Below are 14,484 nucleotides of genomic sequence, written 5' to 3'. Positions count from 1 at the left end.
AATGTAGTAAGTATGGATCATGTTAAATTTAAGCAAGTAATGTCTTATGTAATTAACTAAGGTGATCTTCATTCAGAGAAGTCCATTAGTAAAACTGACTATAGAGATGTGATTGGGGTTATAGTGAACACATTTTTATACCTAGGGAAATTAGCCTGGTTTTATTTAGTTAGCCATAAGAGTATACACTTAGATACACTTACACATATAGAAATATTCAACTACAGACATATATTCTTGAATTCTAAATCCCTATAGTATATCCATATTTTTTCTTGTATTAATTTTATGAAAATTTCTTCTAGGGTTCTCGAGGTCCTATAGGACCACCTGGTCGAGCTGGGAAACGTGGTTTACTTGTAAGTTCTTGGCTTTATCTATTTATGTTTTTAAATATATGACTTCTTACATAAAATATACTCCCAAAGAAAAAGCATACTTTTTAAGATTCATAAATGAAAATTACCAAATTCTTCAAGCCTTGGATAAAACATTAATTTAAAATAGCACCCAGGAGTTTATATTTGTTTTTATAGTGTTAGTATAACTCTTCTGAATTTTACTACAAATTATTTCAATAATCAATTAAAACTTTTAGTCACAATTTTCTCCCACAATAGCAAGGGTAACAGTGCCATTCTCTGAGATTTTCTAAAAATTATGTGGGCAAATGGGTTTGAAAGTTCTTTGTGAACTTGGAAAGTACTATTCAAGTATATTTTATTTTTAGCTAGATCATTACATAATGATATAATCTAAATATGTGAAGGAGAATCCAAACTTTCCAAACTTTGGAAAATATCTCAGGCTAGATTAAACTTAAAATAGCTCATTTTAGTCCAAATGTAGGTTAAACATTTAAAAAATTGAATCTTTAGGAAACATTATTATATATCCTATGCTTTTAGTGATCACTTTCATTCCTTGAGAAAAAAAGATAAAATTCCTAGATAAAAATAGATTAAAAAATTCCTAGTAATACCATTTAGATAAGTAAATATTAGTTCAAATAAAATACAATGCTCAAAATTGTAGCAAATACAATTGCACATAGTAAAATTGTAAATTGTAGTTTCAACAGGCAATGCTCATGCTCTGACCTTATTTCTAGGGACCCCAAGGACCTCGTGGTGACAAAGGTGATCATGGAGACAGAGGGGATCGAGGTCAGAAGGGTCACAGAGGCTTCACTGGTCTTCAGGGTCTTCCTGGACCTCCTGTAAGTTATTCTTTTAAGTATTATTTGCTCTCCATTATTTGCCCATTCAAAATCTCTTGCCTAGGGTAGATATACTCATCTGCTCGTTCATTTTCTTACTCTGTGTTTATTGAAATTTCCATTTAATTGTACTTTTTGAGATGATACTATAGGATTTACCATGACCAGGAGACAGATTTTGAAGCTGGATATACTGTTTTCATTTAAGCAATTGCTATAGTTCCTCAGAAGAAGTTGGCATAAGGCTTATAAGGAAGAAAATCATAAAATGAGACAAATATTTGAAGGTTATAGAAATTCTACATTTAGCATTAATGCTGTCTAATAGGTCATTAATGCCACAAGACAATTATTTAGGAAACACATTAAAAAGAAGTTCTGCTATATCTAAATACAGTATAAATGTGAAAATGCAAAGGTATCTTGACATGAACATTTATTTGTCTATAAAATGGATGGACTTTTTGCATCTTATTTTCATTTTAAAGAATATCTTGATGATTAAGTCATTACCTAAGTACCCAATATAATTTTTCATATGTTTTCTGTAATTTTGTGGGAAAGAAATAACCCAAAAGGTTATATGCAGTATTACTCCTACAGTTGTCTTTAGTATTGGTCAACTCATGTAGATATAGAGATTGATGAATGAAGTATATACTGCTAAAAACAATGATAGGACATTTTTGAAAACTAGAGTGGTTAAATATAAGATATAAATATTTTGGCTTTTTTTTTTCTGCTTAGGGTCCAAATGGTGAACAAGGCAGTGCTGGAATCCCTGGACCATTTGGCCCAAGAGTAAGTAACAAAATTTAGCACTAAGTTGCAGGTGTAAATATTAATGCACCTGAGGACATGTTGTTAGTGCTTGAGTATCATTTTCATGGTAGTGAAGCTGGAGTTGGCTTAGGTTCTTTGAAGCTGGCAGCAAACATAAGAGACAAACCATTCAGCATTTACATTTAAGTAGACATAGCCTGAAATATATTACTTCATAGGCCCATTCAAAATCTCTTGCCTAGGGTAGATATACTCATCTGCTCGTTCATTTTCTTACTCTGTGTTTATTGAAATTTCCATTTAATTGTACTTTTTGAGATGATACTATAGGATTTACCATGACCAGGAGACAGATTTTGAAGCTGGATATACTGTTTTCATTTAAGCAATTGCTATAGTTCCTCAGAAGAAGTTGGCATAAGGCTTATAAGGAAGAAAATCATAAAATGAGACAAATATTTGAAGGTTATAGAAATTCTACATTTAGCATTAATGCTGTCTAATAGGTCATTAATGCCACAAGACAATTATTTAGGAAACACATTAAAAAGAAGTTCTGCTATATCTAAATACAGTATAAACAAGTCACACATAAAATTGAGAACAGTATCAAAATTACTGAGATGTGATAAAATTCTGGAGTACAAGGACACAAATTTAATTTATGTCAAACACTGCAATTTCTGTGATTTTCTTACTCCTACTTAATTGAATTTCTAAGTTTACAATATGTGAAATGTGATGAAACAGCTCCTGCCAATAAAAGTAGATGAAAGAAAGTGAAAGTGCAGGTTGCTGAGTCGTGTCCAACTCTTTGCGACCCCATGGACTATACAGTCCATGGAATTGTCCAGGCCAGAATACTGGGGTGGGTAGTCTTTCCCTTCTCCAGGGGATCTTCCCAACCCAGAGATCGAACCCAGGTCTCCCGCACATTTCAGGCGGATTCTTTATCAGTTGAGCCACAAGGGAAGCCCTAAAAAGTAGATGACTAGCCCATTAATGTTTTAACTGACACTGGTCTTTTCCCCTGCATGGATGGTGGAGAATTCACGTGTGGTGAAGCAGTAAATATTAGAAAGTGCTAGAAGTCCATTTATTAGTCATTAGGAAAACAAATATGAGAAATCAATGTGACAACTCCAAAAAGAAATAGTTCTTTGATCAAAGAAAGGACTTGAAGAGGTTTTCCTCCTGGGATCTAAAATACAGTCTTTGCTTCTTGCAGGGCCCCCCAGGTCCAGTTGGTCCTTCAGGCAAAGAAGGAAGCCCTGGGCCGCTCGGGCCCATTGGGCCTCCTGGTGTGCGGGGCAGCGTTGGAGAAGCAGGCCCTGAGGTAAAATCACAGAGATTTGTATGTGAGTAGTGCTATTGACTCCCACAGCTTGGATTCTGTCTAAGGACGATCTGTGCAGCATAAGGACAAAAGACTTCAGGACTCTGTAAACAAGCCTGAAAATCACATCAGCTTGTCTGTATAACAGCTACTTCAAACATTTTAACTCAGATTATTCAGAATACATAAAATTAGAGTCTAAGCTACCTAGGCCTTGTCTTCAGTGAGAGGAATGGAGTGATATCAATGAGAGCAAATAGTAAGTTATGATTGTATTATTGTTAGAGTTGTGAAAATGTGGCTTTGCTTTAAGTGGCAATAGACTCGATGGGAGATTTGATGAATGTATTTGTTCATGACAATGTTGGAAAGTGAAGCCTAGGAAATTAAAGTGTTATTTACTGAAAATGAAATTCAGAAAAGATTCAAATTAAAACTTTCAATAGAATATTTCAGTAGTATTGACTTGGGTATTGACTTGTAAAGCTTTAAATTGCTTTAGTTAGACTTTAGTTAGCCTTCTCAGAAACCAAACTTTGGGAAACAGCCTGCTCTGTCTGCCATGCACGCATGTGTGTGTGTGTGTGTGCATGTGTGTGCGCGCGCGTGTGTGTGCGTGTGTGTGCACGTGTGTGTGTGTGTGCACGTGTGTGCACGTGTGTGTGTGTGTGTGTGTGTGTGTGTGCATGTGTAATGTGAGGTTATGCATCCCCCCTGGCATTTCTTCCTCTTTTGCTTTATTTTCCTTTTCTTATTCTGTCTCTGTCCTAATGATAATACCATTCAACGAAATATTTATTATTACATAGAAAGAAGAGCCTTACATTTCCTATGGTCAAGAGGAATCTTTTCTGTTTACTCCTCTAATTGTTCATGGAAAATGGCTGCAGAATCGGAATACCTCTTACTTATGTGGCTCTTGATTGACTTTATCTTGCATTTTAGTGGTCCTTGATAGCAGAAAAAAAAATCTCTTCCCCTGAGTTTAACATAAAGGAATGTATGGAATCATGAGATGATCTTAAAGAAAAAAAAATGGATTTAATGCTTGCTTGATGGTGAGGAAATGTTTGCGCTAGAACTTAATACAACTTGTCCAGACCCATTTAACGAGTGGCAGAGCCAGTAACAGAACTCCAGCCTTCTGCCTGCCAGGTCTGTGCTCCCCAAGAGAGATGTGGCCCACACATCTTTTCAGGTTGTGGATAATTCTATCAAGATGCTGAGTTCTTCCTCAGGAAAATGCAGAAGGAAATTAATAGAGTGAATCTGTTTTTCTAGTCTCTGATATTTGGTTTGCTCATCTCCCTTTTGCTCCAGTAGTTCTTATTTGGCAAAATAATAATAATTATTAAAAGAGCTCTTTAGGCAAGGATAACTTCCTCCAGTTTTGTTTAGGAGAGATAATTTTGATCTACCCACTAATTAATGCACATAAAAAGATTTCCTGTGGTTTCCCCTTATTTAGATATGGGGGAAATTCTCCTGTGGGTGTTTCTTCATGTATTCCCTTGGTACTGATGGGAAGTCTTAATAGAAAGTAGCACCCACAAACTCCTCTGCATCTCCTTATTCAGCCTTTGTTTATACATCCTTTTAAAACATTTTAGTTGTGCCTTGCCAAAATAGTTTGAAAATGAGTGTACAAATCTATATATAACTAACATAAAATGTATTGCATCTTCATGCATAAACATCAAAGCACATATTTTGTGTTTTAATCTTTAAATAAAGATACCAACTTCAGATGCCAACTTGCAGACATCTTGTCTGAGAAATAGTTATGCATCCTTTCTCATCCTTGGAATGTTATAAGTTAGCAGACCAGAACCATCTAGTTAAAAAAGGCTCAAACCACAGATCTCTCAGTGACATCAAATTGAGGTTTTGCACTGTAGCTCCCATTGCCCCAAGTTCCATCAGTGCCTTTGTGTCCAATGGAAAAGCAAGAACTAAAAACTGTATTAAATATATTTCCGATTTTTTTAAAATTAGGGTCCTCCTGGTGAGCCTGGTCCCCCTGGCCCTCCGGGACCCCCTGGCCACCTTACAGCTGCTCTTGGGGATATCATGGGGCACTATGATGAGAGCATGCCAGACCCACTTCCGGAGTTTACTGAAGATCAGGCGGCTCCTGATGACAAAAACAAAACCGACCCCGGGGTACATGCCACCCTGAAGTCACTCAGTAGTCAGATTGAAACCATGCGCAGCCCTGATGGCTCTAGAAAGCACCCTGCCCGGAACTGTGATGACTTAAAGCTTTGCCATTCTGCAAAGCAGAGCGGTGAGTAGACAGCTGGCCATTTGAGCAAAGTTCATTGCTTCTGATGTGTAATTCTCCAATGCATTCCAAAATATTTTATTTACTCTCTATTTAGTGATAGACATGAGAGATAAAACAGTGGCCAATCACAGAGTTTGAGGTTTGCTGATGGGAACTGTTACTGATATGAAAAAATATGGGGTGAGATATGTACTGTAATAGAGGACATGTCCTATTAATGATCCAATTTCATGGTGGTATTTCCATTTCCATCCAAAAATCTTAAAATATGGATAATTTTGTGGTGCCACATAAATGTCAAAAATACTTGCTTGAGCAAAGTTAAATATATTTAGTTTCCTCAATAATTCTCAGTGATTTAATATGCTAACATATAGTTGGATCCTCAAGAATAGAATAAAGTTCTGTTTTCAGTTTTTAAAGATACCTTCATACTATGGAATTTAGAAAAATAGTACAGATGAACCTAGTTCCAGGGCAGGAATAGAGATGCAGGCATACAGAAAGGATGTGTGGATACAGTTGGGGAAGAGGAGGGTGGGATGAATTGGGAGACTAAATACACTACCGGGCTGCCCTGTTGGGTCAATGGTAAAGAATTTGTTTACAATGCAGGAGACACAAGTTCAATCCCTGGGTTGGGGAGATCCCCTGGAGAAGGAAATAGCAACCTACTCCAGTATTCTTGCCTGGGAAATTCCATGGACAGAGGAGCCAACAGGCAATAGTCCAGTTCAGATCAGTTCAATCGTTCATTTGTGTACAACTCTTTGCGACCCCGTGGACTGCAACACGCCAGACCTCCTTGTCCATCACCAACTCCTGGAGTTTACTCAAACTCATGTCCATTGAGTTGGTGATGCCATCCAACCATCTCATCCTCTGTCGTTCCCTTCTCCTTCTGCCCTCAATCTTTCCCAGCATCAGAGTCTTTTCAAATGAGTCAGTTCTTATCAGGTGGTCAAAGTATTGGGGTTTCAGCTTCAGCATCAGTCCTTCCAATGACTATTCAAGACTGATCTCCTTTAGGAAGGACTGGCTGGATCTCCTTACAGTCCAAGGGACTCTCAAGAGTCTTCTCCAACACCACAGTTCAAACACATCAATTCTTCAGTGCTCAGCTACAGTCCATGGCTGCAGTCCATGGAGTCGCAAAAGAGTCGGACACAATTTAGTGACTAAAAAAACAGCGAATACACTACTGTGTGTAAAATAGATAGCTAGTGGAGACTTACTATAGAGGGAGCTCAGCTTGGTGCTCTGTGATGACCTAGATGGGTGGCATGGAGGGAAGGTGGGAGGGAGGTCCAAGAAAAAGGGGATTTATTCATGCGTATAGCTGACTCACTTTGCTGTACAGCAGAAACTAACACAGCATGTAAAGCAATTATACTCCAACAACAGAGAGAGCAGAATAGAGTATGCATTATTTCCCAGATTTATTAGAATATGGAATTCTTTTCATGTAGTTTAATGTTCTACAAATCATACTTCAGTAATCTCTGCTGCAGAATTGTGCTTTGGTTATTTTATAAAATATTTTGAAATTAAATTGTTTTTTCCCCTAGTTGGAAACACTGTGCCTAAAGTTTGCAAAATTCTATCATTTTGATTAATCTAATAAGACCTGGAAAAGAAAGATCCATAAGAGGGCCTTGGGAATGAGCTATGAAATGCTTAAGAGTTTCAGATAACTTTGAAATGATGCTGACAGGGATAGCTAAAGTTGTTATCTTTGCAGAATAGGCCATTTGATTACCAAGTCTATACTTTACATCCACCACCGTATTTATACATACATACATATATTTATATTTATTATGCATATATTACATATGCTATTATATAAATTATATGTATTTACCTATGCTTATATAAATATACATGTAATATAATCTCTATATATATGTTTTACATATATATACAGAATATACATACACACAGATATGTACATAAAGATATATGCACAAAAATGTATTTGTTTGCATATATATTAAATTATATCTCTAGCATCAAGCACTAACTTGGTGTAGCCTACTTCAAGGATCTCTTCTACATGATAAGATCAATTTTTTGAACTATTTTATATTGGAGCATCAACGATTAAGAGTGTTGTGTTAGTTTCTGGTGACAGCAAAGTGATTCAGTTTTACATATACATATATCTATTATTTTTCAAATTATTTTCCCATTTAGGATAGGATGCTACATAATATTGAACAGAGATCAATTTTAGGACCATGGAGGGACTGGCAGTCCAATGGTTAAGACTCCATGCTTCTGTTGCAGGGTACATGTATTCAATTCCTGGTGGGGGAACTTAAAGATTCCACATGCCACATGATGTGGCCTAAATAAGTAAACAGGGCCAGTGAGATAATCCATAGCATTCTGATAGCAGTTTGACTCACTTAATAGTTTTGAAAAGACATTATTTTTTTAATATTCAATTATTTGTTTTAAAATATTGACTTTGTAAATTTAATGAGAACCCATCCATTTTGGCAAAGCCACTTACTCACTGTGGATTATCAATTTGGTGTAGTTTCTAATCTACAAAATGGGTGTGATGATACTTCCTTCACATTTGTGCTTTGAACCTTAATTTGGCCAGGCACCTTAGAATAGAAAGGAGAAAGGAGAAAAGAAAAGGAGAAAGCATAACAGTTACTTTTTTCTTAGCTGCAGATATTTCCTTAACTGGGATTCTCTTTAAAAGAATGTTAGTCCTTAATCAGTGAGTTGGTCCTCTGCTAATTATTTTAGAGACTCATAATCATGTTTGAGATTCTTTTTATTTAGCAAATATTTTTATTTTGGAAAACAGGTGAGTACTGGATTGACCCTAACCAGGGATCTGCTGAAGATGCAATCAAAGTTTACTGCAACATGGAAACAGGAGAAACGTGTATTTCAGCAAATCCATCCAGTGTGCCACGTAAAACCTGGTGGGCCAGCAAATCTGACAATAAGCCTGTTTGGTATGGTCTTGATATGAATCGAGGGTCTCAGGTAATTTAATGTGCTTACTCAAAGTTGTATTCATCGCTTCTCTTTTTTTTTTTTGCTTGTCTTTATTTATTGTATTTTAGCATTTATTTAGGACTTTTGTAAATACTTCTGTGACCATGCTTCTTTTACTATGTTTATTAATAACTGGAAGTGATAGATTCTCATTAGTTACGTCATTGCATAAACATTGCTTTGAATTAAATTAATATAGTTTTGAATGATAATTTTTCAATTGATTGAATGTAAAAAAGTAATTATTTTTCATATTAGCTCCTTTAATGCCTGTGACACTGCTAATGGAGTAGAGTTGAAGGGATTTTGCCGTAACTGGAAGATAGGGATTATATTTAGCATCAGGAAACCTAGGTGACTCATACGTGGATCTGTTACTACCTCTGGGACCCTAGAAAGTCACTTAACCTTTTTGTGTTTTCATTCCTGCCATTTTAAAGTGAGAGTGATAATATTTATCTCATGGCTTCTGTGTGTACATAAAGCGTGGTATATAAAGTATATAGTATCTAGTATTTGGTAAGTTATGGATAAATATTAGATACTTATTATGATTCTTTTGATAATTGAATTCCTTTGTAAACTTAGTAGTTATTTAAACCTAAGGCACTTTTATAATTATAATATTACTTCATATTTTTTCTTTAGTCTAATCCCCTCTGTTTCTTTCATGGTCCAGTATTTAGATTCTTCACTAGCCTTGCCAATTCCTATTGCAAGATGAGTGTTCTATTCCACATCTCTTTGTGGCAGCTTAACTTTGCAGTTTTCTTCTCACCTCTGCTCTGGACCTTTCCTCAGAACTCATGTTCATAATGAACATGGTATGAGGACATTATGGGTATATGCAGGATCTACCATTATTTAAAGAACAGGAAAAAATTTTTAATTTACCTACCTAATTGGAATATAATTTAGTTAGCATATTATGTAAAAAGTTCAACCAGGAGTTTTGAAAGTAGAGCTCAAAGTAGAAGCTAAGTAGGAAATACCTAATAGGAAATTATTTTTTGATTATTTGTTTTTGTTAGCTAATGGAAAACTTGTAATTCATATTTCCTATAATTATGTAACAGTTGGGTTAAAAAAGATTTTATATTAATAGTTAAGTCCAAATTTTTATCATGACTGACAATAAAAGCAATCAGCTATTTTTGATACATGATTGAACCTATGCTTCAGTATATAATTTTTAAAAAGTAATATTCAATATTTTTTTAAAGAACTAGAGAAGCAAATTTTAAAATACTTAAACTTTCTCTGGTGAGTTATATTTGGTTTCACCACCATTTGTTTGGGATAGTAAGGATGAAGTTTCTTACTTGTGAATATTCATAGAAATCGTAAGGTATTTTTATATATATATATATATATATACACATATATATATAGGTAGAATATCTTGTTATGTGAAAGAATAGAAGCAATACCCTTCAAAATTAATTTGTCTGAAATCAACACACATACTCACACACACAGCACTATGAAACCCATCAGTATTACATATATTGGGGCTCAGGGCAGGCTGCTCTAAAACTTGCTTCAGTCACACACTGATCTTTTTCAGTTAAAGTCATTAAAGTAATGGTTGCTACAAGAGGAACGCTTTGATCCTGCTCTCTGTCTCCCTGAAAGTAGGAAATAAATCTCCCATGTGAAATCTCCCTGTACTGAGGGTAGAAAGACAACCTTATCTTCACAGATAGGGAATTTAGAACCAAGAAGCCTGTATAAACAAACATCCTTACTTCCTTATTAATTTACTACCCAAGCCCAAACTTTAAATTCCTTACCAATTACGCACCCAAACCTAGGTTTCTTTGTCCTGTCAATTCCTCTTAAATTTATTGTTTCTTTGGCCCCTACTTAGGTCCCATTTCTGTGAGACCTCTGACCTCTGTGTCCCAAATTAAAGTTGTTTCTTTCTCTCCGGCTAATCTGTCTTGTGTCAATTTTATTAGTCCAATCACAAGAACTCAGGAGGGGTAGACATGTATAACAAAGACTCTTTTTGTTTTTCTAGTTTGTTTATGGAGACCACCAGTCACCTAATGCAGCCATTACTCAGATGACCTTCTTGCGCCTTTTATCGAAAGAAGCCTCCCAGAACATCACCTACATCTGTAAAAACAGTGTAGGATACATGGATGATCAAACTAAGAACTTGAAGAAAGCTGTGGTTCTCAAAGGGTCAAACGACTTAGAAATCAAAGCAGAGGGAAACATTAGATTCAGATACATAGTTCTTCATGATTCTTGCTCTGTAAGTATTTTTGAGTCTTGCTCTTTAAGTACTTTTGATCCATATTGATCTGGGTGAAGAAAATAAAAAATTACTTTGCTAAAAATACTGTCATGGCACTAGAGGTGGGGACAAATTTACCCTGTGTATAAACATGACAGCGATTAGTTGTTCCTCAGGATAAACCTGAATGGGTGTGTTGGTATATGAAACACACTAGAGGCTTTAAGAAAAAACATAAAGGACTGGATCCTTGCAGCTCTTTTGCAAATTCACTTTAGTTCTCCTGCAAATTACTTAGGTTACTTAATCTCAATTCTATGCTTAAAAATTCCTGGACTCTAAAATATATAATCCGTCTGAGATACCTTAGATTTTTCACTGATTGATAATGTCTTTCCTCTTGAATATCTATATATAAAAAAAGAAAATATTTAAAAATTAATTTTGGTTTCAATCATGAAAACCAAAAACGCTCTCATAATTTATGTTGTTAGTGACCATTTGGGAAGCTACAAAAGAATAAAGGGCTTCTTCCCAATTGAAAGAATGAAAGAAATATCTGCCAGTTATGACAGTATCTCATTTTATGTTGGCAGTAATCTCTTTTAAGTAGTGCTCTAAAAATCATTGCTTTTACATTATAAAAATTGATTTGGAAGTTGCTGTCTATCATTTTTGTACTAATTTGGGAATGCTATTAACCCACTGCACCATTTAATTCCAGAAACGAAATGGAAACGTGGGCAAGACCATCTTTGAATATAGAACACAGAATGTGGCACGCTTGCCCATCATAGATCTTGCCCCTGTGGATGTTGGCAGTACAGACCAAGAATTTGGCATCGAAATTGGGCCAGTTTGTTTTGTGTAAAGCAAGCCGAGATACATCGACAATGAGCACCACCCCTACCATCAGTGACCACCACCATTCACAAGACTTTGACTGTTTGAAGCTGATCCTGAGACTCTTGAAGTAATGGCTGATTCTGCATCAGCATTGTATATATGGTCTTAAGTGCCTGGCCTCCTTATCCTTCAGAATATTTATTTTACTTACAGTCCTCAAGTTTTAATTGATTTAAAATATTTTTCAATACAACAGTTTAGGTTTAAGATGACCAATGACAAAGACCACCTTAAAAAAAAAAGTAAACTGATTGAATAAATAAATCTCCGTTTTCTTCATTTCAGTGTAATGACAAAGTTGCTTAGTATTTATGAGAAAACCTTTCTTCCTGGCAGATAGCTTAAAGAGTGGGGTATATAAAATCACAACACTTTTATTTCACGTGGCTGCAATTGGAAAAATACAAAGTAATGCCCTTTTGTGACCTCTCATTTACAGATTATCAATTAAAAATGAAATCAAAATGTTTATCCTTGTGATTGAAACCGAATGCTTGTCTTGATATTGTATAACTAACATACAGGCTCTTTAAAGAGAACCATGAAAAAATATCAGTTTCTCATTGTCTTAAATGGAATGTTAAAGTAGTATATATTCAATGGGATTTCTGACCAAAAAAAAAAAAAAAGATCTTAAATTTTTGTAAAATGTGGTAAATCTTGACTTCATTCGAATTCAAATTTAAAGCTACCTTTCCCTATATTGACTCAATCTATCAATATAGATAGAAATTAAATGAGTATACCATTGAATATATTTGCACTTTCTTGTTTAATAAGACACAGAATGAAAAATAATTTCCATACAACTTTAGAAACAAATATTCAGGATCCTTAGTTGAGAGTCTTCCACATGTATAATCTCATCTTCCTAAAGCCTATAATGAAGAAAAAAGTTTTAGAAACTCAGAGTTGTGGAGCTGACTCTAATCAAACGTGACAGTTGGAATTAGAATATTTGGTTTTTGAACTCTCTTAGGAAAAATGACCCAACATTTTTTAGCATGAGCTACCTCATCTCTAGAAGCTGGGATGGACTTACTCTTCTTGTTTATATTTTAGGTACTGAAAGGTGCTATGCTTCTGTGATTATTCCAAGACTGGAGATAGGCAGGGCTAAAATGTATTATTATTATTATCCTCTAATGATGGTGCTAAAATTCCTTCTATAAAGTTCTTTAAAAATAAAGACGGTTTCATTGATACCATTTGTGAAAATATAGCTGTTAGACTTCCCGTTTCTGAAAGAAGGAGCAGTGTTCCAGCGCCTGTTCACCGTTCACCTGTCATGCTGTATCATACTGTTCTGTAACACTTGCATGTTTCTTAGACTAGAACATGTAGGTCCCCTCATGTCTCAAGGATTTTTTCCCTTTAATTCTCTGTTGGCTCCATTTTTTATTTTTTCTTTAAAAATAAACAACTGGGACCATCCCAAAGGACAAGCCATGCACACAACTTTAGTCATGTATCTCTGCAAAGCATTGAATTAAATGCACGCTTTTGTCATGTCAATGGTTTTCGTTTTGTGCAATTCCTTTGAACTTACTAGCTCCATTTCATTTTCAGTAGTGAAAAGCTAGGTGCTGTGGTATTCTTTGTTTGCTGTTTGTTTAAAAGATAAAACAACAAATGCCTTTAGTCATGTAGATACTGGCTTATAATGAAAATCAGTTTGCAACATCACTCACAAAGGCAGCATGACTCTAATTTCACTATCTATGCCCTTAAAAATCTCAGGGTAGTTACTATTGATAACAAGAGAAAAGCAGCTGATTTTTCATAGTTGAATAAACTGTGATAATATAATATATGTCTCAGCGTGTCACATATGAATACAGCCTAAATGTTTTCAGAATTTTATCTTCAACTTTTATTTCATAGTATTGTTTCTCCCGAAATTGGTTTTTATTTGAGCTCCACATCTTGAATATGAATATTTGAATATGTATATACCTAAATATTTGTGAGTTTTGTTTGTATTAAAATTTCCTCCAAGTTCAACCTATTCAAGTTTGTACAAGTTCAGCTAGAAAAGCCAGAAACATGTAATGGTTCTGTGAAGTCAAAGCGCTAATAATTACCAGCTATAGAAATACCACTTCTTATTTGGAGCTCAGGAATGTTATAAATAAAAGCTGTCCCAGACCATTCCAGAAGCCCTCAAGTTTCTTGCCTGAGTTCCAGATCTATAGGTTCTGTTAGACAAGTGTACTGCTTTCTTTCATGTCCAACAGACACCTCCAACTCTACATCACCAAAAGTGAAATAATCTGCCTCTGGGGGGATGCAACATTAATTTATTATTATTTTATTAAAAAATACAAATGGAAATTCCCCAATTAACTGAAATGAAGAAAAAGGAGAAAAACAGCAAAGAAAACACAAACGAGGCCAAAAAAGTCCCAAAGTCATATAACACAAAATTTGTCAAATTAGAGTCAGTTCAATGTAACTTGGGCTTCCTTGGTAGCTCAGTTGGTAAAGAATCCACCTACAGTGCAGGAGATTCCAGCTCAATTCCTGGTTCAGGAAGATCTGGTGAAGAAGGGATATGCTACCCACTCCATTATTCTTGGGCTTCCCAGTGGCTCAGCTGGTAAAGAATCTACCTGCAATGCTGGAGACCTGGGTATGATCCCTGGGTTGGGAAGATGCCCTGGAGAGGGGAAAGACTACCCACT

At 35.4% G+C, this 14,484-nt stretch overlaps 1 protein-coding gene across 2 annotated transcripts in view; it reads left to right on the top strand.

Annotated features, from left to right (window-relative positions):
* COL5A2 (collagen type V alpha 2 chain) overlaps positions 1-13,315 on the top strand; it is a 148,486-nt gene extending 135,171 nt beyond the window's left edge. For both annotated transcript variants that reach the window (XM_065931912.1, XM_065931911.1), the window contains 8 exons: positions 306-359; positions 1,112-1,219; positions 1,967-2,020; positions 3,231-3,338; positions 5,334-5,625; positions 8,453-8,637; positions 10,673-10,912; positions 11,619-13,315. In XM_065931912.1, the coding sequence (XP_065787984.1) occupies positions 306-359; positions 1,112-1,219; positions 1,967-2,020; positions 3,231-3,338; positions 5,334-5,625; positions 8,453-8,637; positions 10,673-10,912; positions 11,619-11,765 (1,188 nt within the window). In that variant the 3' untranslated portion in view covers positions 11,766-13,315. The remainder of the gene's footprint in view (positions 1-305; positions 360-1,111; positions 1,220-1,966; positions 2,021-3,230; positions 3,339-5,333; positions 5,626-8,452; positions 8,638-10,672; positions 10,913-11,618) is intronic.
* Positions 13,316-14,484: the final 1,169 nt, after the last annotated feature.

The sequence above is a fragment of the Muntiacus reevesi genome, chromosome 3, assembly GCF_963930625.1.
Source record: "Muntiacus reevesi chromosome 3, mMunRee1.1, whole genome shotgun sequence".
Lineage (NCBI taxonomy): Eukaryota > Metazoa > Chordata > Mammalia > Artiodactyla > Cervidae > Muntiacus > Muntiacus reevesi.
This window is presented reverse-complemented; position numbering and strand designations above follow the sequence as displayed.